The sequence below is a fragment of the Lissotriton vulgaris genome, chromosome 4_1 (genome assembly GCF_964263255.1).
Source record: "Lissotriton vulgaris chromosome 4_1, aLisVul1.2, whole genome shotgun sequence".
Taxonomy (NCBI): domain Eukaryota; kingdom Metazoa; phylum Chordata; class Amphibia; order Caudata; family Salamandridae; genus Lissotriton; species Lissotriton vulgaris.
In genome coordinates this window covers 1388113890-1388139305 of record NC_141691.1, presented here as the reverse complement: position 1 = coordinate 1388139305, position 25416 = coordinate 1388113890, and the positions used below count along the sequence as shown (strand labels likewise).

General features: G+C 46.3%; 1 protein-coding gene across 2 annotated transcripts in view; it reads right to left on the bottom strand.

Annotated features, from left to right (window-relative positions):
* Positions 1-5764, bottom strand: part of ABHD3 (abhydrolase domain containing 3, phospholipase) — a 379776-nt gene extending 374012 nt beyond the window's left edge. The window contains exon 1 of one of the 2 annotated variants that reach the window (XM_086965630.1): positions 5350-5764. In XM_086965630.1, the coding sequence (XP_086821756.1) occupies positions 5350-5511 (162 nt within the window). In that variant the 5' untranslated portion in view covers positions 5512-5764. The remainder of the gene's footprint in view (positions 1-5349) is intronic. The other variant, XM_086965631.1, reaches the window with a different exon arrangement.
* Between the last annotated feature and the right edge of the window lie 19652 nt (positions 5765-25416).

Sequence of the window (25416 nt, the reverse complement as noted above, 5' to 3'; positions counted from 1 at the left end):
AATCAATGGCTCAGAACATCTGATCACCCCACAGTACAACACGTTATGTCAGTTACAGCCATTTCAAGACATAAGGAATATATCAGCACCCTTGAAGGGGTCAGCCAGGCTGACTCAACGTGCTCGCAGAAGGAAACCAGACATACGGGATAGCAAGGACTATCCTGCCACTCAGCAAGGAAGGCAGAATGGGTGGATAAGGAAGAAACACACACGTGCCCGGATGATCAAAGAGTCCAGCAGTCCCAAATGCGAGTGGGAGTGGGTGAGGCAAACAGGGTCAACAAATGAGCCCAGAGACCAAACCGAGCCATCCATGTCAGACAGTGCCTTACTGCCTGGTATGCATGCTCGAAAGAGAACCAGAACACCGTCCACTCTTCGAGTGTCAGTCGAACAAGGGCTACCAAGAAAGACAGATTGCCGCTATTGAGTTGAGTCATCAACCGTCACTTCACAAAAGACAACCATGATCACGCCAGAATCTGTAAGTGAGTGGACAACTCGGAAGACTATTGGAACCTGCAACGAATCTGAGAATCAGAGAATCACACACAGTGCCTTGCATTTTCAAAGGCGCACTCCCGCAGTCAAGAATACTCTTGTCAAGGCAGCTGACAGCTCAAACAATGCAGTGTCTCCAACAGACCACACCTTGCCAACGCCTGAGGAGCTGACTGAGTCTAAGCCTAGAACGGCAACTTGTCCATGATCCATGCGGACAACTTGTAGACCTGCACGGTCAGTCAAGGAACTATAAACAGGCCTGAAGTTAATTCTATTTTGTTAAGAAGGGGGGAGATGTAGTGTCGTAGGCAGCAGTCTAGTGTCTTGGGATAGACTGGTGGGAGGAGCAGGAAAGGGAGGAGCAGGGAACCGAAGTGGGGAAGACAGTCATGAGTAGGACACCGAAGAATAAAGAAGTGTTGAATACTACTCCTGGATGACATACACCCCTACCTGCTGAATGGAATTACACCAAATTTGGTAGAAAGGTAGCTCTTGGTCCAGAAAGCAGTCTTTTTGGTAAATGGTGTAAATCCATTCAGTAGTTGCTGAGAATTGTAAAGAAATTCTCAGTTGTGTATTTAGAGACGCTGTGCATCCGTGACTCCTCCCAATCTCGTGTTAAGACCTGATTGGCTGCCAACACTTCAAACCAGGAAGTGTTGGCAGCCATCTTGTGACTTGGTTGAACCGAGCCACAAGAAAAAAATGTTAAAGAAAGAAATGGGGGCATCGTACAAACACCCTGACCTCCTGGGCCTCTTTAAAAAAAAAATTGGCGGGAGTCGCCATGGATCCGTGACTCCTGCCGAATTTTTTTTTTAAACAAAGCGCGGTCTCCGGTGCTTCCATAAATAAAGGCCCCTGGATTCTGCCACTTCCCTGGGGCAAACATAATGAAATAGGTGCAGGGGCCCCACATGGCCTCCCGCAGCCCCGGGGACCGCCAACTCCCCGGGGCTAATGCAATGGGGGGCCTCAAGTATCCCCCTGCCATGGGGACCACCATCTCCCCGGGGCCAAACTGTATTTTAAAGAAATGGGACAGGGGTCGCGTGGCTGACCTCCCAGGCCATTCTCGGCCCGAGAACCGCCACCTCCTCGGGGTAGGCCTCTACTCAAGAAAGGAGGGGGGCACGCGGCCCCCCTGCTGGAGACATACTTGACCCTGGGGACCGCCATCCCCCAGGGCCAGCTCCAGCAATGTCTGGGGCATTGCAGATTGCTATGGCATGGCGGGAGCCCTGCTTACGCCATGCTCTAGTAAACAGTGATCCGCTTTGAGCAAGCGAGAGCATTTTGCTCTTGCTTGCTCAAAGTGGAGCACACTTTGCTTGTTACAGACAGGGAGCACAGGGAGCTGCATGTCAGCAGCTCCCTGTGTGTCAAAAGAAATGCCGGCCCCCACAGGAGGCGGTGAGCCATTCTGGACCACAGGGTCTTCTGCCTCCCCCCCACGGTCCCCAACTGTAAAATGTGGGTGCCCTGGGCATCCACACTACAGGCCCGGCCTCGTGGGATGGGGTCCCGGGGCCAACATCTGCTCGGGAGGGGCGCCGCCCAGCCCACCTTCCATATTTGTTTTTAAATATAGAAAGGGGCAGGCCCTGGGGGATGGGAACTCCAGGGCCGAAATGGCCCAGGTAGGGGGCTACCCAGCCCCCTCCCTTAAAATAAAAAAATAAAAAGCCGGGCCCAACTTTGGCCTAGGAAAGGTGAGCCACGCAGCCCCCCTCCCTTAAAAAATTGCAATAAACAAAAACCTCCAGCAAGTCGCCGGAGGCCACGCCCCTTCACCACCACGCTGCAAACGCGCCTCCTGGCACAGTGGTTGTTGGGGGATGAAGTCCCCTATGATATTTAGGGTCCACAGGATCCTGGTACCCTTTCCATTACCTCCAATAACTCCCACAGAGTGGGATTGCTGATAGAACTTGGAGACCACGCCCCCTTTCTGCACCACTCTGCAAATGTGGCACCTGGCATGCTGCTGATTAGGGAATTAATTCCCCTGTACCCCTGTGGGCCTCAGGACTAAAGCTGACGTCTTCCCCAACCAGTAGTGCACCAGGAAGCGCGTTTGTTCGATAGTGGAGAAAAGGGACATGGCCACTGACATACTCTCAGCAATCCAGCTGTGTGAGTCTTATTGTAGGTATCAGGAGGGCTAGTTAGCCCTCAAGGACACTCAAGAGCCAAAGGGACTTTATCCACCTACAAGTAGTGCGCCAAGAGGCGTGTTTGCAGAGTGGTGGAGAAAGGGGGCGTGGCCTCCTATAACCTCTCAGCAATCCAGCTTTGTAGGACTTACTGGAGGTAACATGAGGGGTAGTTGGACCCCAAGGACGTCCCTAGGGGTCAACTACTTCTCCTGTTATCTGTAGTAAGTCCCACACAGCAGGGTTGCTAAGAGGCTTCGGATGCCATGCCCCCTTTCTCCACCACTCTGCAAACGCGTCTCAAGGTGCCCTACTGGTTGGGAGATGAAGCTCACTTTACTCCTGAGGGACCTTGGGGGCCAAGAAGCCCTCTTGGTACCTCCTGCAAGTCCTACACAGCGGGATTCCCGAGACCTGGTCAGAGGCCCAGCCCCCTTTCTCCACCACTCTGTAAAGGCAGATACTAGTAAAAAAAACTAAGCAAGTTACTGAAAAAATAAAGGTTACACGGACGTTATAGGTAGGAATTAGCATTTAAAAAACCTTAGAAATTCACTGAAAAAACCCAAAGGTTACAGAGATGTTATAGTTAGGCTAACATTTCACTCATACAAAACCAGAGAAATTCAACTGGTATAGTTATTGAGCTAACTATAACTCGCATCCCCCGCAATGCACTGCTTATGACCTCACATATAACATCACTCATGACATGGTCAATGACATTGCTGATGACCCTGTTGAAGGCTACGGCTGAAACGCGTTGGTCTCATGTCCACACCCGATGGTGAAACTTACTAAATAAAAATAATCATTCTACGAAACCTGACTGTGCTGCTGTATCCCTGCTGCGTCCATGGTGAAGAGCGAAAAGGAGAGGCTGCAACGGAGACGAATTACCTCTGGTATACAAAGACCAGAAACTGACATGTGCTCCTATACTATGGGGTCTACTCCTATGCTAATAATTACCTCAAGTATGTCAGAAGCAGCATGTTGTCATTCGTTCCCCCACCTACCAAGAATTATATCCAGTATGCCAGGATAAGTATCGACATGCCCAATAGGCAAGACTTGCCTCCAGTATTCCAGGATTACAGTCCCAAGCATAAAACTCTCACACCATGCTATACTCATATACCCACACACACATACACACACACACTCACATATACTCAAATGATCATACCCTCTCATGCTCTATCACACTCAGATTTGATCAATCACACTCTCTCGTGCACATTGCCATTGACACTCACACTCCTCTTTTTCCAATCTGCGTTTGTTGTTTTAAAAATACTTGCTGCCCCTGCTGTATCGGTTAGTGAAGCTTGGTAAAAACCTCTCCATAAACTATTCAAAACTCAAAACAAATGGCTTTTTTCCTTGTTTTCATGCATGATGAGAGTGGAATATTAGACTTCCAAAAAATTGGGGAGCCAGATTTATATTTGGTTATATATACGGATTAAGAAGTAACAATGTAAATGGAATAACCACTTAATACATTACAAACCCAGCTTTCAAGTAATCTTACATCAAGTGTGACGTCTTCAGACAGTCTTGGATTTTTAGCCAGCGAAACTTTTCATGTTGGATTATTAGTCGATTTGTACAAGGTTAAAAAAAAACTACAAGTCCTAGTGTGTAACTCTAAGGTTCCTGAAAATTCATGACTGGCAGATTCTGTCACACAAGACAATGGGCGTGTCAAAGAGTTCAAAAAAATCAGGTTTCCGTTTGTGATTTTCTTTGAAGGAATGAAAGACCAATCAACCAAGCAGCGAAATGTCATTGCCCGCATTTCATGCGCAGATGTTCGAATTCCAGTGATAATCGGCAGACATTCAGAGCCCTCTAAAACAATACAGCATGTTCAAAACTGTACTACCGATTGCCAAAAAAAACACCCTAGGTGTGTGAACCCTGTGTTATAACACATCTGCAACCTCCACACCTGCTGTTGTCACAATGTATAGCTGCGGCAACCGCTTGTTCTGAATTAAGTAAGCCTCACTGTTGGCACCTCTATTGCCTTGAAGAACCCGGGGCTTGGTGCAATTTTATAAGCCCCTCAATTGAAATATTGCTGGAGCTCGAGGACTTGTGCCCCACATAAGTTGTCTCCCATGGCTGATAGCACACTGTGACTCCCTCCAGTCATGAGCCAATAACACTACACTAAGGCTGTCAGAAACAACTGACTCCTGCGAGGGCTGGTCACGCAACCGAACTACTATCATAGACTGCTGCTTGACATTGGACAATTCAGAATCTAGATGGATATTTATTTCTCTTTGCATGAACGGGAACTGCTTTGTTTTTAATTCTTTGTGTGTAAAGATACAGCGTTGGTGGCACGCAGAAGCCAAATGAAAGTTAAGCTCATTTTGGGTTCAACGGCCCTAGAGAACCAGAGCAAGGATACCAGGTTCCAGCGATTTCGCCAGCTATTTTAACATGTATTCCGATAAAATTAGGAAATGGCTTTGCCTGATGCTGTATTGAAAGCATCTTCCCCGTCTGTCATCTCATTCATGCGGTGCTGCCTCCATTTCTGCCGTAATACCATAATACTGACCTCCCCCCCCCCCACACCCCGCTCCCCCCTTCCCCCACACACCCCTACCATTCAGAACAACGAGTCGAGTGTATGTATCCCCAGGCGTGGGTTAGAGCTCACCTTGGCGATGTTGCTGAGGTAATAGTAGGCATAGGCGGCTCCGAAGCCCAGCACAAAGGACAAGCCCACCCCAGAGCCGAAAAGCCCCGAGCGGACTTGCTGCTCCAGATAGAGGGAGAGCTCGCGGCCCAACACCTGCAGGTTCATGCCCATCACCATCATCCTGCCGCGTTGCCCGCTGCTGCATGCATGCACCGGCGGGGAGGCAATGCTGCTCGGAGGGCGCGCGATGGTACTAGCCTCCCGGGGAGCCCAAGTCCAAAGGAGAAGCCGGGTCCGGGGCCGCACAGCAGCATCCGCACCGGCTCACCGCAGCCAATCCAGCGCGCCTGCCGCGAACAGCACAACCAATCAAGGTCGCTATCAGAGCGGCTCGTGGGCTACCTCATTAGCATACACTGTCACAGTGCTGAGCGTGTCCTCCTCTCATACTTCAGTTATTTAAATACAGTACGCTCCTTTCGTTTGTAGCCACGCCCCTCTCTCTGAATTTGGAAGATGGCTGCTGCTATGGCCGTGGCTGCCAGTGAATAGCGCCCTCGTCAGTCCTACCGGTTCCCTGCAAGTGTATAGTGCTAATGGGCCATGAATACATTTGTATTTATTTATTTTATTTATTTAATGCATTTTTATATAGCGCAGACTTTGCCCAAAGGTGTCAGAGCGCTTCACAATAGAACCAAGTAAGTTGCATGAGGAGAATTTTACATATTTACACGTTACAGATACAAACGAGATAGAAGAAAAAGTAAAATAAAACAATAGATGGGAGTCACACAAAAAAACACATTGGGATGAGGATTGTACAGGCATGGATTACATATTTACAACATTGTGAGAACTTCCTTGAGGGACATGAAAAGGGATGTATTAATTCTGGAAGCGTCTTTGGAAGAGAAGAGATTTGAGGTCCGTTTTGATGGTCATGGTAGAGGTGGTGGTATGGAGTAGATTACCACCTATTTGTACTCCCAATCTGATAATTCAGAGAAAGATAAATCAACAAACCGCTCCAAAGCCACAATTATTGTTTTTTTCATTTTATTTCTACAAATTGTGAGCAATGGACTAAAAACATCCAACTTTTAACACATCACGAAATAACATGCTAAAAGGTTTACTCTTTTCGTTAGTTTAGAAAGAAGAGGTTCTTTAGTTTTGGCGAGAGGGTGTTGCTTAACGGCTAGGGCGGCCGACTTTGAAACTGGGGAACCAGATTCGAGTCTGGCAGGAGGCTCAAATATCCTGTTATTCTGGGCAAATCACGTAATCTTCACGTGCCTACAATAAATGTGTCTGTCTGTAATGCAACTGGTGCTCATGTAAAGCGCTATGATACCTTTGGGTCAAGTTCGTGCTGTATAAAACTGCAACAACAAAAAAACTAAGTTATTTAACAGTGGATTGTGTGGGGGCTGCTGAGTGATATGGGGATCAATTACACTAGGGGCAAGTATGTATGGACAGAAGGTGAACGGGGAAATAATCACACACAGACACAGTATGCAGTCAGCGTGGACCGGAAGTCCCGAGCGACCCCGGCCCGTTTATTTATGCCCTCTGGCCACGCCTGGCCAGAAGGTGATACATAGTGTGGAGGTGCTTCTGGTCTCTGCCGAGACCCCATGAAACACTAGACTGCTACATCCCTTCCCAAATCAGTCTTTTGACCAACCTAAAGATGAAACAGCTAGCAAATAAAGTCTGCCAGTCTTGGGCTGGGTCTCGGGTTTGGCCTCAGGTTGTACGGGCGCCAAATGGCTGTTATCTCCTGTTCAGGACTCCTTCTCTGCAGCCATGGTGACGCCCTTGTGGGAGTAGAAGATGGTGACTCTTGACCGCAATCTTCTGACGCATTCAAATTAGGTTCTCTAGTGGTTGACATTTCAGCATGCTGCAGGGCGGCAGGCACTGATGATATCTGCTTAAACCAGGAGACCTTTCGTGTTAACTCCTCTCCATGCCGCTCTACAGTGACCGCTGTGCCTTTTGTCGACTTCAAGACCCATGGTTCAGTCTCATAAGGCGTGCAAAACTTTCCACCCGGCCGTCGGGGTCGTATGAGCACACAATCTCCAGGGACTAAGGTTCAGCAGTTGGCTCTCCGCCGTTGACTGGCTTTATCATTGATTCTTTGTCTTCGCTCTTGTGCTGCCTCCGGGCTGTATGGTTCAGGATTCCAATTCTCTGCCACTGGGAGCATGTCACGCCTAAGCCCTGCTAGCATAAGCGACCAGGGAGATCGCTGCGTTGTGCTGTGTGGTGTGCTCCTGTACTCCCGGAGGAAGTGTTGAAGTGCCCCTTCCGGATCGGTTTCTTCTGCAGTAGTTATACGCAGCATTTTGTTAATTGTCCGCATGAATCGCTCGACATAATTAATTATTTGCGCTTAACTTAATTTAGGCATTTCTGAACGACGACTGTGCCCCTGCTTTGTCCCGCGCTACCCTACCGCCATTTGCTGTTGTTGTTGTGTTTACCCTCTCCCCGTGTCTCCTCCCCGCGCCCGCCTCCCAGCCGACCCTCCCACACTCCGCCCCCTCCACGATCCACTTATGGACAGATGGACCCACGCGCAGCGTCCACGCGCTACGGCCTCGCCGAAGGTGCGCCAAAGGTAAGCCCATCTACGCCCGTCCGCGCCTGGACCGCGCCCAGCGCCAGACCCCCTGGCCCCCGTCCCTCCCTGCCCCCCCACATTACCTACGATGCCGCTTCCCTCCTAGCCCTTAACCCCGGTCGCGCTCCCAACTGCGTCCAAGCCGCCCCCGGATACACCCATGGACCCTTCTCCTGCTACTCCTGCAAATTCATCGGCACCGACAACATCTCCGCTACGACCACACCACAGACTCCCGACCCCACCCACCTACAATGCATCCTTCTCAACACCCGATCGGTCCACAGACACGCCATTGACCTATGGAATCTACTAGACACCATCTCTCCAGACGTCGCCTTCCTTACGGAAACGTGGATGAACGCTTCCTCCGCACCAGACATCACCATTGCCATCCCTGAAGACTATAAGATCACTCGCAAGGACCGTACCGGCACAGGAGGAGGAATCGCTATCGTCCATAAGAAATCAATCCGCATATCAACCAGCTCGGACGCCAACCTCGCCAACTCCGAACACCTTCACTTCCAGATCCACGTCGACCCCAAGACTACACTCAGAGGCACCCTCCTCTACAGACCACCAGGACCCCGCGCAAAATTCAGTGAAGACATCACGGACTTCATCACTCCACACGCGCTCCCCTCCAAAGACTACATCCTTCTGGGAGACCTCAACTTTCACCTTGAAAAGAACAACGACCGCAACACCACCACCCTTTTGGACAACCTCGCCAATCTCGGACTTAAACAACTTGTCACCACCTCCACCCACATCGCAGGTCACACACTCGACCCCATCTTCACATCCAGCAACCATGTCTCCTTCAGCCACACCACAGACCTCCTCTGGACTGACCACAGCTGCGTCCACTTCACCTACAACAAGCCAAAACCCAGCATCCACCTCCAACCTACCCTGCAAAGAAACTGGAACAAAATCACCACGGACCAAATCTCCGCTTCACTCCTTCAAAACACCCCAGCCCTCTCATCCAACGCTAACGAAGCCGCCGCCAACCTCACCATCTGGCTATCCAAAACCGCTGACACCCTAGCGCCACTGAAAAAACGTCAAAACAAACCTGGCAGCAAGAAGGCCTCTTGGTTCAACGATGATCTAAAGAAGTCCAAGAAACTCTGCCGCACCCTTGAACAGACCTGGAAAAAAGACCCAACCACCAGCACCAAGGACGCCTTCAAAAACGCCACCCGCATTCACCACCAACTAATCCGAAAGGCCAAAAGAACAGCATTCAAGGATCGACTTGACAACAACGCTCACAACAGCAAGGAACTTTTCAACATCGTCAAGGAATTTTCCAATCCCTCGGCCAACTCCAACGACATCACCCCCTCTCAAACCCTCTGCGACTCCCTAGCCTCATTTTTCCACAACAAAATTGCAGACATCCACAACAGCTTTGACAACCAACCCGGAAACCAACCCACCCTACCAGTTGCTGATCATCCTCCCCCGGCGAACACCCTTAACGATTGGAACCCAATCTCCACTGAAGACACCATCCGCCTAATGAACTCCATCCACTCAGGATCTCCCACAGACCCATGTCCTCACCACATCTTCAACAAAGCAAACTCCGTCATAGCACCGCACCTCCGAGACGTCATCAACTGCTCCTTCATCTCCGCCACCTTTCCGGCAGACTGGAAACACGCTGAACTCACCGCCCTTCTGAAAAAACCCACAGCGGACCCCACCGAACTCAAAAACTACCGCCCCATCTCGCTCCTACCATTCCCGGCCAAAGTCATCGAGAAAGCTGTCAACAACCAGCTCGCCGCCTTCCTCGAAGCCAACAAATCCCTCGACCCCTCACAATCCGGATTCAGAGCAAAACACAGCACTGAGACCGCCCTCATCGCAGCTACAGACGACATTCGAACTCTACTGGACAATGGTGACACCGTCGCCCTCATCCTCCTTGACCTCTCTGCAGCATTCGACACAGTTTGCCACAAAACACTGTTACAACGCCTCAATAACATCGGAATCCAAGGAAAAGCACTTGAATGGATCACCTCATTCCTCACCGGAAGAACCCAGAGAGTCCGTCTTCCACCATTCACGTCAGAGGCCTCTGAAGTCATCTGCGGCGTACCACAAGGATCCTCTCTCAGTCCCACCCTCTTCAACGTATACATGAGCCCCCTCGCGCCAATCGCACGCCAACACAACCTCAACATCATCTCCTACGCGGATGACACGCAACTGATCCTTTCTCTCACCAATGACCCCAGCACCGCCAAAACTAACCTACACGAAGGAATGAAAGAAGTTGCCGAATGGATGAAACTAAGCCGTCTGAAACTGAACTCAGACAAAACAGAAGTCCTCATCCTAGGTACATCCCCATCTGCATGGGACGACTCCTGGTGGCCGGAAGCCCTCGGAAAAGCACCCATCCCGACAGACCACGCACGGAACCTAGGCGTCATCCTGGATTCTTCACTTTCAATGAACAGACAAGTCAGCGCCGTATCCTCTTCCTGCTTCAACATTCTTCGCATGCTCAAAAAAACTTTTCGCTGGATCCCCTCCGACACAAGGAAAACAGTCACCCACGCTCTGGTCACGAGCCGACTGGACTATGGAAACACCCTTTACGCAGGTACTACCGCAAAACTCCAGAAGAAACTCCAACGAATCCAAAACGCCTCAGCCAGACTCATATTAGACATCCCACGCAACGAACACATCTCTGGCCACCTTAAAGACCTCCACTGGCTTCCCGTCAATAAGAGAATCACTTTCAGACTGCTTACCCACGCACACAAATCACTCTACGACACCGGTCCAGAAGGCCTCAACTCACGACTGTCCTTCTACACCCCCTCCCGCCAACTACGTTCTTCCAACCAAGCCCTCGCCACTGTACCCCGCATCAACAAGACCACCATGGGAGGCAGATCCTTTTCATACCTAGCTGCTAAAACATGGAACTCACTCCCCGCATACCTTCGCCTTACCCAGAACCACCTAGCATTCAGAAAACAACTTAAAACTTGGATATTTGACAAGTAATCCCCCCCCTTCCTAAGCGCCTTGAAACCCTCTGGGTATGTAGTGCGCTATACAAATTCTTTGACTTGACTTGACTTGACTTGACTTCCCCATTAGCCTGGGGCCACTGAGGCGTGATGCAGTGGTGTTTCACTCCTAGCCCCTTTAGGAAATCCTTGAATTTGCTGCCTTGAAACGGAGGTCCGTTGTCCGTTTTGATGACATGGGGAATTCCAAACATGGCAAACGACTTGCTCAAAATGGGTTGGATGTTTGCAAAGCTGGTGGAAGGTGCTATTTCCACTATGGGGTACTTGGTGTAGCTGTCTACGAACACCACTGTGATTCTTCCGTCCAGGAAGCTTCCGAAATCTAAAGTGACCCACGACCACGGAGACGGGGCTGGATCGTCTGTGATAATGGGCACTGGAGCTTCAGGTCCGCTGGTGAGTTGACATGCCTGATATCTTTGGACCACTGCATCAACGCTGTCTTCGAGATTGGGAACCACACTTTTTCGCGCATTCTTCGGGGGCCTTGATGGCCTTTGTGGGCAAGCATCGTCGCTCGTTCCTGTAGCTCTTTCGGAATCACAACTTGCGATCCTCTTAGAATAAGGCCATTGTCTGCAATGCTTAGCTCGTCTCGAACTCTCCAGAACTGTCCTATGCATGTTCAGTTGGCTTCACTCCACCCATGGACATTTTTTAGGAATCCTTCCCACGATCCGCCTTGTAATGCTTCTGCAACCCGCTGGAAGACTACGTCCTTGGCGTTATGTGCTGTGATTACCTCCGCTGACATTGCTTGAGCAAGGAAACGACACAGGGTCGTGGCTCAAAACCAGCAAGGCTAAGCCTAATCAATCAAAAAGAACATCACAAATGCCAGTACTGGACGTCACTTAAACTTATTAAAGCCGACCTTTACGAAAATAAAGCATATAGGTCCGTCTATTGATTCATGTCACTAGTTTATTCATTAATTTACTCACTAGTGGAACAATACTTTTATCAACACTTCAGTTTTTTGTTTGCATATGTACAAATATAATACATTTAATACAACACATAACTGATTCAATACAAGGTACAATTTACAAATTTACAAATTTACAACACATCCAACTCACACACTCATACATCCACAACATACAAAAATGTGCACTTAAGACCTAATGTCAATGGTAGATTCTCTATACATGTAAATGATAACAGTTTTCACAATTATTTTTTCCCAAATCTCAACAGTTCTTTTTTAAAAATTATCCACTGTTTCCGTAATTTACACTGATTATTTACAATTGACAAAAAGGCAACAAAAACAGGTTGACGCGTTTCGAACCCCCCTGATGCGGGGTTCTCCTCAGGACTAACACTTTCTAAAAAACAAACAAATATTTCTGTCAGTACGATATCTGAATATCCAATATATTCACCTCAATGACACCACCTATCAATGCCTGAGTCCTACCTTAATCACTTGAGAAACAATCAGAGTCCAAATGAATAGATGTGAAAAGGTACTCTAGACAAAAAGAGACATAAACAGTATCTTAGCATACAGCCTTGTGTGCCTGGTGTAATTTAATTCTCTTTTCTAAGAAACAAACATCGGAGAACACCTTTGTTTTACGTCCTTCCTAAAATCCACAAGGATGAAAACAATCCACCTGGCCGCCCGATAGTATCGGGATGTGCCTCTTTGACTGAACCAATTTCAAAGTATATTGATTTTTTTCTGAAGCAATTTTTGGAAGAGATCCCTGCCCATTTAAAAGATACCACGGCTTTTTTGAACCAAATAAAAACGACTACATTTGATGGGGCAAAACAACTACTGGTGACTATGGATGTAGTCTCACTTTATACGCAAATACCCCAGGAACAAGCCCTTGAAACCCTTACATTCTTCCTTGATAAAAGAGAACGTCCCACACGAGTCCCTACGGCATTTATTGTTCAACTGGCTAAGTTTGCACTACAGAAAAATTACTTCATGTTTGATGCAGACTTCTACTTCCAGATCAAGGGGGTAGCCATGGGCTGCCCCTTTGCTCCGGAATTAGCAGTGCTGTTCATGGGATTATATGAGAATAAATACATCTACAACAACAACCCATATACCGAGTACATTACAAAGTACATGCGTTATATTGACAATGTTTTTATGATCTGGTCCGGCACACAACAGAAATTGGAGGAGTTTATGATCTGGGTAAACCAAAGGATGGAGGACATCAAATTCAGTTTTGTTTTCTCAAATGAGACTATTACTTTTCTGGATGTGAGAGTTTACGCATCTGGCGGTATGCTGGGTACCACACTTTTCCGCAAATCCACCGACCGGAATAGGGCGCTCCACTACACAAGCCACCACCCGAGAAGTTTAAAGCAAAATCTGCCCTTTGGGCAGTTTCTTCGCATTAGGAGAAACTGTTCCAATAAGGAGGAATATTTTTTTCATGCAAATGAACTATCTCAACGTCTGGTGGACCGTGGCTACCCAAGTAAACTTCTGAAACATACATTAAAAAGAGTTTGGTGGGTCCCACGGGATACCCTACTTCAAAAGAAAACACGCATGGAGCAAAAAAGGATTGTGTGTGTCACGACATTTGGTCCAAATGCTAGCCAGCTACAAAAGCTGGTCAAGCAAAATTGGCATCTAGTAAAGGACTTGCATAACGATTTCAAAGATCCGCCACTTTTCGCTTTCAAAAAAGAAAAAAGTGTGGCACAACATATAGTAAGGGCGGCCTTACCGACAGTTCCCAAAACAACATTAAGAGGAATGCTTGGAATACATCCGGTAGTCGGGCATCACAAATGTGGCAATTGCTCGTGTTGTGCACAGACAAATGAAGGGTCTGTCTTCACGTTCAATGGCATTCATTGGAAGCACGAGGTCTTCACAAATTGCCTAACCAAAAATGTGGTATATGGGATCATATGCCTGTGCGCTAAACTATATATAGGAAAGACTACACAGGAGGTCAGACACAGAATGATGCAACACAAGTCCAGAATACGTAAAGAGACACCCAATGCCCCTTTGGTGCTACAATGGGTTACAAATAAACACAAAGAGGATGACCTAAGGTGGACAATCATCTCGAAAGTCCAAAAGGACCCTCGTGGAGGAGACATTGAAGGGACATTAAATCAACGTGAAGCGTTGCTTATAATGAAATACAACACCGCAATCACAGGACTGAACGAGATGTTGGAAATCTTTAAAATTAATGCATGAAAGTGTACCTCTGCATCCAAGATACATCTAGCCGAGTCTGTCCCCTGAAGACCATGTGGAGAAGTGTGGCTCACTGGTTAGAGGAGGCAGACCCTGATGCAGAGGTCAGACCCGGGACCAGGGTGCAATTCCTGACGCGGCAGGGTCTTGAGCTCAAAATGTCCACGGACTCGATAATTCTCGCCTCAGTGCCTACTCGAATCATGGGTTCACACTCTGCAACTCTGGGCAATAGCTTGCTTAATCTCCACTACGGCCCTACCGCGATGGGATGCCTGGTCTTCACCTTGGGGATGCCCAGTAGGGGTTATCTCGCAGGGAAAGCCAGGACGGGTTCCCAAAGCAAGCGCTAAGAGACGTGTCGGTGATTTGGCGCTATATAAATCGAAATTAACATAACATAACATAACATTTGCACCGGCAGTGCTGCCCAATTCACCCCAAAGACCAATATGGCTTGTTATTCCAACTTTATTCTATCCTTGCTGATTAGTATCACCCCTGTCAGATTCAGGTTCCAACAAAGTTATTTTCCTCCGTATCCCCAGCTTTTGTGTACTGTCACTTTAAGTCTCCGTGGACTTTCGACAATTGGCGCACCACGTGACCACGCCACACGCCAATAACACACAGCTTTACTCAAAACCGGAACAGACATTCAACAATCAGGATTGTTTGAGACGCGTAACTAACACCATTGAGGTAATTCTACTCGGCATTTGCCAGTTAAATCTAAGGCTCGGTCAGAACCGCCGCCGGCTTTTAATTTAGCATTCTTTCCATTCCTTCAGGAGGTGAATCTGAAAGCACTCGTATTAAAAAAGCGCCGACTGCCAATCTACATTCAAATGATGGATTCGCCCGCAAATGCGGTAAGAGCATTATCAGTGGGTTAACCCACAATCGAGTTTTTCTATTTACTCAAAGCTATTCGCTTACTCGTTGCTTCTCTCCTCCCCCAGATTACATCGCAGCACTACTAACTGAGGTGAGTTCTCTTTGAGTGCGACCCCCTCCCCCTTGTCAATTAAAGTACACCAGGCACACGAGGCTGTATGCTAAGATACTGTTTATGTCTCTTTTTGTCTAGAGTACCTTTTCACATCTATTCATTTGGACTTTGATTGTTTCTCAAGTGATTAAGGTAGGACTCAGGCATTGATAGGTGGTGTCATTGAGGTGAATATATTGGATATTCAGATATCCTACTGACAGAAATATTTGTTTGTTTTTTAGAAAGTGGTGGTCCTGAGGAGAACCCCGCATCAGGGGGGTTCGAAACGCGTCGATCTGTTTTTGTTGCCTTTTTGTCAATTGTAAATAATCAGTGTAAATTACGGAAACAGTGGATAATTTCTAAAAAAGAACTGTTGAGATTTGGGAAAAAATAATTGTGAAAACTGTTATCATTTACATGTATAGAGAATCTACCATTGACATTAGGTCTTAAGTGCACATTTTTGTATGTTGTGGATGTATGAGTGTGTGAGTTGGATGTGTTGTAAATTTGTAAATTTGTAAATTGTATCTTGTATTGAATTAGTTATGTGTTGTATTAAATGTATTATATTTGTACATATGCAAACAAAAAACTGAAGTGTTGATAAAAGTATTGTTCCACTAGTGAGTAAATTAATGAATAAACTAGTGACATAAATCAATAGACGGACCTATATGCTTTATTTTCGTAAAGGTCGGCTTTAATAAGTTTAAGTGACGTCCAGTACTGGCATTTGTGATGTTCTTTTTGACATTGCTAGAGGGCATGACACTGTGAGATCATGTTTATGAACTCCTCGGTTTTTCCTTCTTGCTCTGCGTCTTTCTCTGCGGCAGCAGCGGGGTGTCGAGATAGATAATCCGCTGGATTTTTGCCCCGAGTCTGTATACTAGGTCCATTTGGTATTGTTGCACTTGTATGGCCCACCGCTCAATTCGAGGTGGCGGGTGCAGAGCAGTTCCCTTGAACAACGGGATTAAGGGCTGGTGGTCTGTTACCCCTCGAAACGGATGGCCACTAACATAGAGGTAAATATGGCTGCATGCCCATTTTACTGCAAGAGCTTCTCTTTCAATCTGTGAATACCACGCTTCAGTTGAGGTCAGTGCTTTGCTTGCGAACGCCAAGGATGCCCAAACTCCTGGCTCAGTCTCTTGGGTTAAGAGTGCCCCTAGGCCAACTGGGCTCGCATCCACTAGGACTTTGGTGTGTTTTGACGTGTCAAAGTATGCCATGGTGGTTCCATCTAGTAGTGCTGCTTTCACTTGTTTAAATGCATCTTCCTCCACACATGTCCACTTCCATGGGTTTTCTTTCTTCGTTAAGTTTCGCAGGGGCTCTGCAATTGTTGCTAGCTTCGGGATGAATCTTGCACAATATTGCGCCATACCTAGAACGCTTCTCACTTCCGATGCATTCATCGGTGCTGGGGCAAGCTGAATTGCATGAGATTTTCTGGAGTCCACCTTTACCCCCTCCGAGTTGAAGACATATCCAAAGAATTTGATAGATTTTTGAAAGAATATACACTTGCCCTTATGTAACGTCACTCCATGATCTGTTAGACGCTGGAGTGTGGCTCTGAGTCGCTGATGGTGTTCTTCAATGGTCTTCGAATGGATCAAAATATCGTCGCTTACATTCAATACGCCTTGGAGGCCTGACAGGATTTCCTTTATTGTATTTTGGAAAATTTCGGCTGCTGGTGATATTCCGAAATGTAGCCTTTTGTATCGCCTGAGCCCAAGGTGCGTTGAAAACGTTGTAATGTATCTACCTTCCTCCGCTAGCCTTAGCTGGTGGCACCCGGCGTTTAGATCCAGTTTTGAAAACCACTGCGACCCGTTCAAATCAGTAAGTATGTCATCTACCGTGGGTGTGAGGTGTCTCTCTCGCTTTATCGCTCTATTGGCCATCCTCATGTCTATGCATATCCGTATTTTCCCGGGCTGCCTGGGCTTCTCAGCGATGACCATGGGAGACACCCACGGCATCGGACCTGTTACCTTTTCGATTACCCCTTGGTGTTCCAGCTGGAGTAGTTCCTGTTCGACTGCCGGCCTGAGATGAAATGGGATTCTCCGGTGCCTCAGTGCAACCGGTTGGATTGCTTTGTCAATATGTAATTTCACTGACTGTCTTTTGATCGTTCCTAGCCCTTCAAATAACTTCGGGAACAGCTGCAGGACATCTTCCGTTTGCAGCACTTTTACAGAATTGGCAAAGGCAATTAAGTTGAGGTCTTCTGCCGTGTGGCTCCCTATGAGTAAGTCCGCCTCTCTGTCGACGACGTGGAACGTTGTCGTGACTTCTTGGTCTTCGGACCTTACTTGGACTACCATTTTTCCTTTCAGGGGAAGTGGCTTCTGACTCCCATATGTCAGGATCCGAATCTTGGATGGGGTCAGTTGAGGTCTTGGATTTAAACTTTTGTAATGCTGCAGGCCCATCACGTTTACTGTTGCTCCGGTATCTATCAATCCTGTCACTGCTGATCGGTCGATCTCAATTTGGCACTTTGGTTGTGGTCTCCGCCTTTTTTTCAGGTCACTCGCGAAAGACACAAAGTAACATTCGTCATCTTCCTCTGTGGAGGAGTCTTCTAGGCGTGAGTAGTGGCGAGACGGTGTTCTCACTGGTCGTGATGCCGATGCTTCTTCTAATGATAAATGCCTCACTGCGCCTGTCAGCCTCTTCCTTTCTGATGGGTTCCGTCCTCGAAAACCTCCCTGACATACGCTTGCAAAATGATTCTGCACTCCACATTTTGAGCACGTCTTACCCCTCGCAGGGCAGCCATCTTGATTGTGTTCTTCGCGCCCACAGTAGCCACATGTTGCGCGTCGTGTTGTTCGGGTAGGCCATCTTCCTCGCCCACCTCGGCTAGGGGTGTAAATGGCGTCGACTCGTTCTGTCTTTACGCAGACTCCTGTGTCTGTTTGCTGGTTGAGTGCTGCTTCCATCGCCGTCGCCCAAACATCAGATAACTCATGCGACCGAGCGAGGAGCAGGATCTCTTCTAACGTGATGCGCAGCTGACGTAATATTAGCGTCCTCAGTGGCTTGTTGCAGCAACCTTGAATTAGTTGTGCTGTGCCCTCCTTGGTCTGATCGTCTTCTGTGCACGTGTTTACCAGTTCTTTCAGGCGTGCGTGAAACGCGTCCATTGTTTCTCCCTCTCTTTGTCTTGATTGCCTGAACTTGAACCTTTCATAGTGTGGATTGAGCTGAGGGTCGAAATGGGCATTCAATGCTCTCACTGCGGCGTCATAGTCATTAGCCTCTCCGGTGTTTGGAAGATGTGCAAATAGCTTGTAAATGTTGTCCCCTCCGAAGTGAAGAAGCAGTGATCTCTTAACCTCTGCATCTGTTTCTCTGGTGGCTACAAAATAATTGTTGAGGCATCCAATCCACACTGCCCACCTTGGGGACGCTGTTGCTGGGTCAATTAATTCACTGAACGGAGGCAAGGCTTGGATTTGCGAGTGTGCTGAGTGTTGGGGCAGAGGTTGCGCTTGTACAGGAGGTGCTACTTGTTGCTGCTCTGCTGCTGCTGGGGCTTGCTGGTTTGACATTGTGAGTCGCCTGGGGTGTACTGCCTCCTGATTGTGGTGCCCTGCTGCTTGTGGCTTTACTGCCGCTGGCAACTGTGCCGTCTTCCTTGCTCACTTCGGTGATTGTGATTTGCTGCTGCCAATGCTTGATTGCTGTTGCCAATGCTTGCTGCTAGTTGTTGTTAATATATGGCCATGAGCCTATATCCACCTGTTGTTGCCAATGCTTGTTGCCACTATTCGGCTATTTGTTTTTATTCGCTTGTTGTTGCCAATGCTTGTTGCTAATGCTTGGGCATACGCTTTATTACATTTCTTTCCTTTGGCAAAATTGCTGGTTATTCACCCCCGTAGCCTCCTTGGTGCTTGAGGCGCTTTCTCACCCTCTCTGCTTGTTACTCAGCCTTTTCCCTCCGTGGCCGCTCTCTCTGTGCTTGAGATCCCCGGGGCTGGGCCTTGCGTGCGTTCGCGCATGCGGGCGTCTCTCTGGAGGGCAGTTTTCCGTTCCGACGTGCCTTTCTCGCCAATAATTTTACTAATGATGTCCCTTTATCCTTTACTATTTGTATCAGTGGTAAGTATAGTATGTTTCTTTACTTCGTAACTGCCTAGGAACAGACCATTAATAATGTTTTTTTAATGTTCAAGAAGGTTCTTGACATGTTTCTACACAAATGCATTTCTAATATTTTTGAAAGCCTTCTCAAATGTACTGTTGGAAATCCAATCATTTTACAAATTTGAAACAATATTCCGAAAGTCTGATGAAGGATTTTATATTGCACTTATTACTTTGAGGTGGGGCATTCTTTATGGTATCCACCAGATAATGCTTGAATTTCACTCCATCTTTAGATAGCACATTACCCAAGTATGTAACTGATCCCAGTCCAATTTGGCACTTCTCTTTTTTTAAGGAAAGGCTGGCATCTTTTAATCTACTTAGAACTCTCCTGAGAACCTCATTGTGTTCTTCCTCTGAAAGACTGTCCACCAAAATCTTGCCATTAAGATCCAGAACGTCTATGTACGGCTTCTTCTCCAGGTTTTGATGCAATCACTATGGTGGGGCACCTCTATGGGTTTAATTAAGTTTTCTACAGTTAATTTATGTAACTCTTTCATCAAGAGTTTTTTCATCATGAGGGGTATTGATCTAAATTTATGTATCACAGCTATGGCATTATCTTTAAAGTTTATCTTATGTTGAGCTTTTTTAAAACGTCGAAGTTGATTAAAAAAAAAAATCAAGAAATTCATCACAAGTTTTCCTCCTGCAGATCGATCTTTTAACAAGTAATAGTGGTTCTCCGTCATTGCTGTATAATCTTATTTCAAGTACCTTTGGTGCTGCTGACCTAAAAAGTTGGAGCGATGTTTGAACACATACACCTTTCCTACATTGTTTCTATTCTTAAAGAAAATGATCATCATGACCATATTTTCTAAATGTATACAGCTTTTATTATACCCAGCCTGGTTGATATATTGTTCTTGTAATGTATATAACAAACCTAGAGTGGAAAACCTCACTGTCTATCATAGTGAACGGTGTGCACGAGTCTGCATAAACTATTACATTTTGTTCATTTTTTTTTTTTTGGAGACCAACGGTCCCAGATTTTATTTAATTTCACAAGTAACAAGCCAATAGATCATACAATGTCATATAAACGACAATCATTACCCAGTCAGTAACATTTTCGACATTTCGGTCGTATATAGGTGAAAATAAACAGTAGCCAGGGAAGATGCATTAGTTCGCAATTGTCAGTTTCAGGAGAAATCTTGGGTTGCAGTGCCTGCAGCGTATGTCACTGCAGAAGGACCAAAGTGGTCATGATAGCCAACAGCGGTTATTCTAGGCTGCGTTCCCTGGTTGGCACGGATGATGTTAAAGACAGGAAAACTATTACATTTTGTTCATCTCATATAATTACACAGCTTGGCAACATCAAACTATCCTCCCCACCACTCACTTGAAACACATATTTCTTCTCTTTTTCCACTGTATTCTCTACAGAATTAACAATTTTAAGTTCTCCACCCCCACACACTTTAGCATAATGTCCCCTTTCATTGCATTTTATGCATCACAAGTGGGGTCATTAGCTACATGCTCAATCCTTCCACATCTGAAATACTTCAATTTATTTTCTTGAGATACTTCCTCCCTGTTATTGCCACTTTCCTGCCCCTTCCAAATATTTAAATTCTTCAGTTGTTCCTTTATTTCACATACTTCATGCTCTATGGACAACTTTGTCTCCTATACACAATCTGCTGCATGCTATGTCCATTGCATCCGTCAATTTCTTGCTAACAGCATTTCTTGAATTCTCTGGTTATTAGTTCAACATACCAATTGGTCCCTTATGAGAGAATTTGCATAATTCTTCAAAATCAGTGGTGTTAGAAAGCCCTATCAAAACAGTAATTGAATTTACTATTTTTACACTGTTAATCTTGGAGAGAGCCATTTTTGGAAGGGTTTAAGGTAATCTTAATTTTTTCTCCAAAACGCTCTTCCAATTTTGTGAATGTAGTTTGGGACAAATATAATTGTTAACCTTCCCCAGCACCCACTGTTATATAGAGCCAGGCGGGCTTTGAAACACTTTTCTACTTTCACTACCAAGGTCATGTAACAGGATATGTTGTTTCCCAATGGGTGAAAACTTCTCTCCCCTTTTAGCCATTAAATATGACTCAAACAATCTCACCTATTGCTTTCACAGTGAGGAGCGTCCACCAGAATCAAAGAGAAATGCAGTTGGTTGATTCATACTAGCTGCTGCAATGTGACTATAAAATGGTACAAAAAGGTGTCAGTGAAATGCAATTACTATTATATTATTAGTGATAGAAAATATGAAATTCATCGAGGATCATCTTATAATGCAATTGTTTCAGAATAAATATGTCCTAAAACTGGAATTATATTAGTAGTTAGGTGCATGAAATAAGTCTTCTCTGAGTCATTACCACAACAAGCATTTGCAATGCAATAGGTCTCGCATTTACACCAGTTTGAGCTATTGACATTGTAAATGACAATGCCTTTTATTTTTGTTTTTAGTTTTTAAAACATAAATAAAAGCCATTGTCATTTATGATGCCAATAGCTTAAACTCTCATATACCAAACGCATAGGTATTCTATATATCTGCAGTGATAGTGATCTCACGCCAATATCTGAAGTAATATCTGCAATGATAGTGACTTCACACCAATATCTGCAGTGATTGAGATCTCACACCAATATCTAAAGTGATAGAGAACTCATACCTATATCAGCAGTGCTAGTGATCTCCCACCTATATCTACAGTGATAGTGATCTCACACTAATATCTGCAGTGATGGTGATCTCACGCCTATATATGCAGTAATAGTTATCTCACACCTTTATATGCAGTCATAGTGATCTTACACCTATATCTGAAGTAATATCTGTAGTGATAGTGATCTCAGGCCTATATATACAGTGATAGTGATATCACACCAATATCTGCAGTGATGGCGATCTCACAGCAATATCTACAGTGATAGAGATCTCACACCTATATCTGAAGTAATGGTGATCTCACACCTATAGCTGCAGTGATAGTGATCTGATACCTATATCTGCAGTAATGGTGATCTCACACATATATATGCAGTGATAGTGATCTCACACCTATATCTGAAGTAATGGCGATCTCACCCCTATATCTGCAGTGATAGTGATCTCACACCTATATGTGCAGTGATGGTGATCTCACACCAATATATACAGTAATAGAGATCTCACACATATATCTGCAGTGATAGTGTTCACATACCTATTTTTGCAGTGATAGTGATATCACACCAATATGTACAGTGATAGAGATCTCACACCTATATCTGAAGTAATGGTGATCTCACACCTATAGCTGCAGTGATAGTGATCTGACAGCTATATCTAGAGTTATGATGATCTCACAACTATATCTGCAGTGATAGTGATCTCACACCAATATATGCAGTGATGGTGGTCTCACACCTATAACCGCAGTGATATTGACCTCACACCTATATATGCAGTGATAGTGATCTCACACCTATATCTGAAGTAATGGCGATCTCACACCTATATCTGAAGTATTGGTGATCTCACACCTATATATGCAGTGATGGTGCTCTCACGTCAGTATCTGCAGTGATGGTGATCTAACACCAATATCTACAGTGGTAGTGATATCACACCTATATCTGCAGTGATAGTGATCTCATACCTATATCTGTAGGGATAGTGATCTTACACCAATATCTGCAGTGATGGTGATCTCACACCAATATGTACAGTGATAGAGATCTCACACCTATATCTGAAGTAATGCTGATCTCACACCTATAGCTGCAGTTATAGTGATCTGACACCTATATCTGCAGTGATGGTGTTCTCACACCTATATCTGCAATGATAGTGATTTCACACCAATATCTGCAGTGACGGTGGTCTCATACCTATATCTGCAGTGATATTGATCTCACACCTATATCTGCAGTGATATTGATCTCACATCTATATCTGCAGTGATGGTGATCTCACACCTATAGCTCACACCTATATCTGCAGTGATGGTGATCTCACACCAATATCTGCAGTGATGGTGATCTCACACCTATATCTCTAGTGATATTGATCTCACACCTATATCTGCAGTGATAGTGACCTCACACCTATATCTGCATTAATAGTGGTCTCACACCTATATCTGCAGTGATAGTGATCTCACACCTATATCTGCAGTGATGGTGATTTTACCTATATATATCTGAAGTAATATCTGCAGTGATAGTGATCCCACACCTATATCTGCAGTGATGGTGATCTCACACCTTTTTACTGTTAGCACATCACTACAGCAAGGCCAAGCGAAAGGATCCCCTTGGGCGTGGAGGGGCGTTTTGAGACCTCAATAAACAACAAAAGAAGGCTGGACTCTGGTGTTGAGCAGTGACTGGTTGAAGAGTTGAAGGGAGCCTCGGCGGCCGGCAGAGGGGGGAGATGGTGCACACATGTGCTCTGGAGGCAGAGGGGGCAGATGGTGTATGTATATCAGCACAGCAATATGTTTAAACTAAACATTAGATTTAGGGTGAGGAAAAATATAGTAGCATGAACGTTTTATTTCAGTGTAGACTATGCGTGGTGCTGTTTTGTAATGTCGTCATTGGCATACATAATCACATTTAGATTTTAAAAAATCAGACTGCGGAAACATGATCCATCACTTCACGCCTCCTTTAGATAAGAAATACCCCCACGACAGCCGTTAAGCGAACAATCCAGTCTGGATGGGCCGTCCCAAAAGGAGACAGGGCGATAACAATGAAGCCTCATTTTCAATTGGAGGCCACCGTTTAGCATAAACAATTACGCCAGCCCATAAAAATGATGGGCGGTGCTTCAAGTCCCCTTCTAAAATTTCCCCTACCAGAATATGTCTCGCAGAGCGAGCAGCGCATGTGCGCTGCAACGCTAGGCGAGCCCTTAAAAAGGTAAAAGAATACTTTCAGTAAGTCAATTGTTTCTGAGATTGAGAATTAGAATGCAGTAGTTATTATAAAAAATACTCCAACCATGCAAGAAATCGTACCAGTACTTGGTCTATAGAGAACACTGATGTGAGAAATGCAGCCAAAACAGTCTCTACCTTTAAAATTAGCATAATCAAGTGGAGAGTGTCAAATATTGTAAGACGGGGAGCGTGGCCATCCGCCAATTAAGATGGCAATGTCTTGAAGGGGCTCCAGCCTCTCGTTGTGAAAACTCTTAACTAGCCATTCATATATCCACAAACTACTGAGCTCACCAATTGAGAAGGGTGCACACTGTTGAGAGTAACCAGCAGAGCCTTTTTCCCATCTGTCTCCAGCCCTGTCAACGTTGGCTGCTGGGGCCTTGCTGGATGAGCACATCCCCAAACTAAAGTGAGCTGTATGCTCGGGAAGGGTGGCACTGCTAATGACGGGACTCACTGTGTTGCACCCCACGGGTCCAGGTACTGACCAAAACAGAACTTGAAGTGCCGTCCGCAGAGACATGGTGAGGAGGTGTGGCGCTTGGGGCCTTGCTGTGTGACCGGTCAGGCCGAGTGCTGGGCGAAGACTCGACTGGCGGAGGCTGAACTGTGAGGAGCGAGGGTCTGATTGAAGGTCCTCGGTGGGCCTGCCCGGATCCGAGGGGCAGCAAGTGAGGAGTCAATGGAGAAGGGTGCCAGTTAGCAAATAGGCACCCACCTGTGAAAGGCCTGGGGGATCTGTGTGGCTCTACGAGGAGCGCCGCCCAGGCAGCAGTGCTACCGGCAAGGAAATAGAGACCCAGCCTGCAATGTACAGGGGCCCAGGATAAGTGGGCCCAGCTCTTGGTTCCCCGAGCCAGCAAATGGACAGGATTTGGCCCTCAGGGGGCGTTAGCAGTGAGGTGGGGGAGATGTGGAACCCTGTTGCCTGCAATGCTTGGTCCCCCGTACAACTCAGCTGGCCCATGGTATGGACCCGAAAACGCGCATCGAAAGGATCCATTTCTGCTAAGTGAACAGCACAGCTGCAGTGACCCGGCGGAGAATCAGCATGGGAGGGCTTCCAC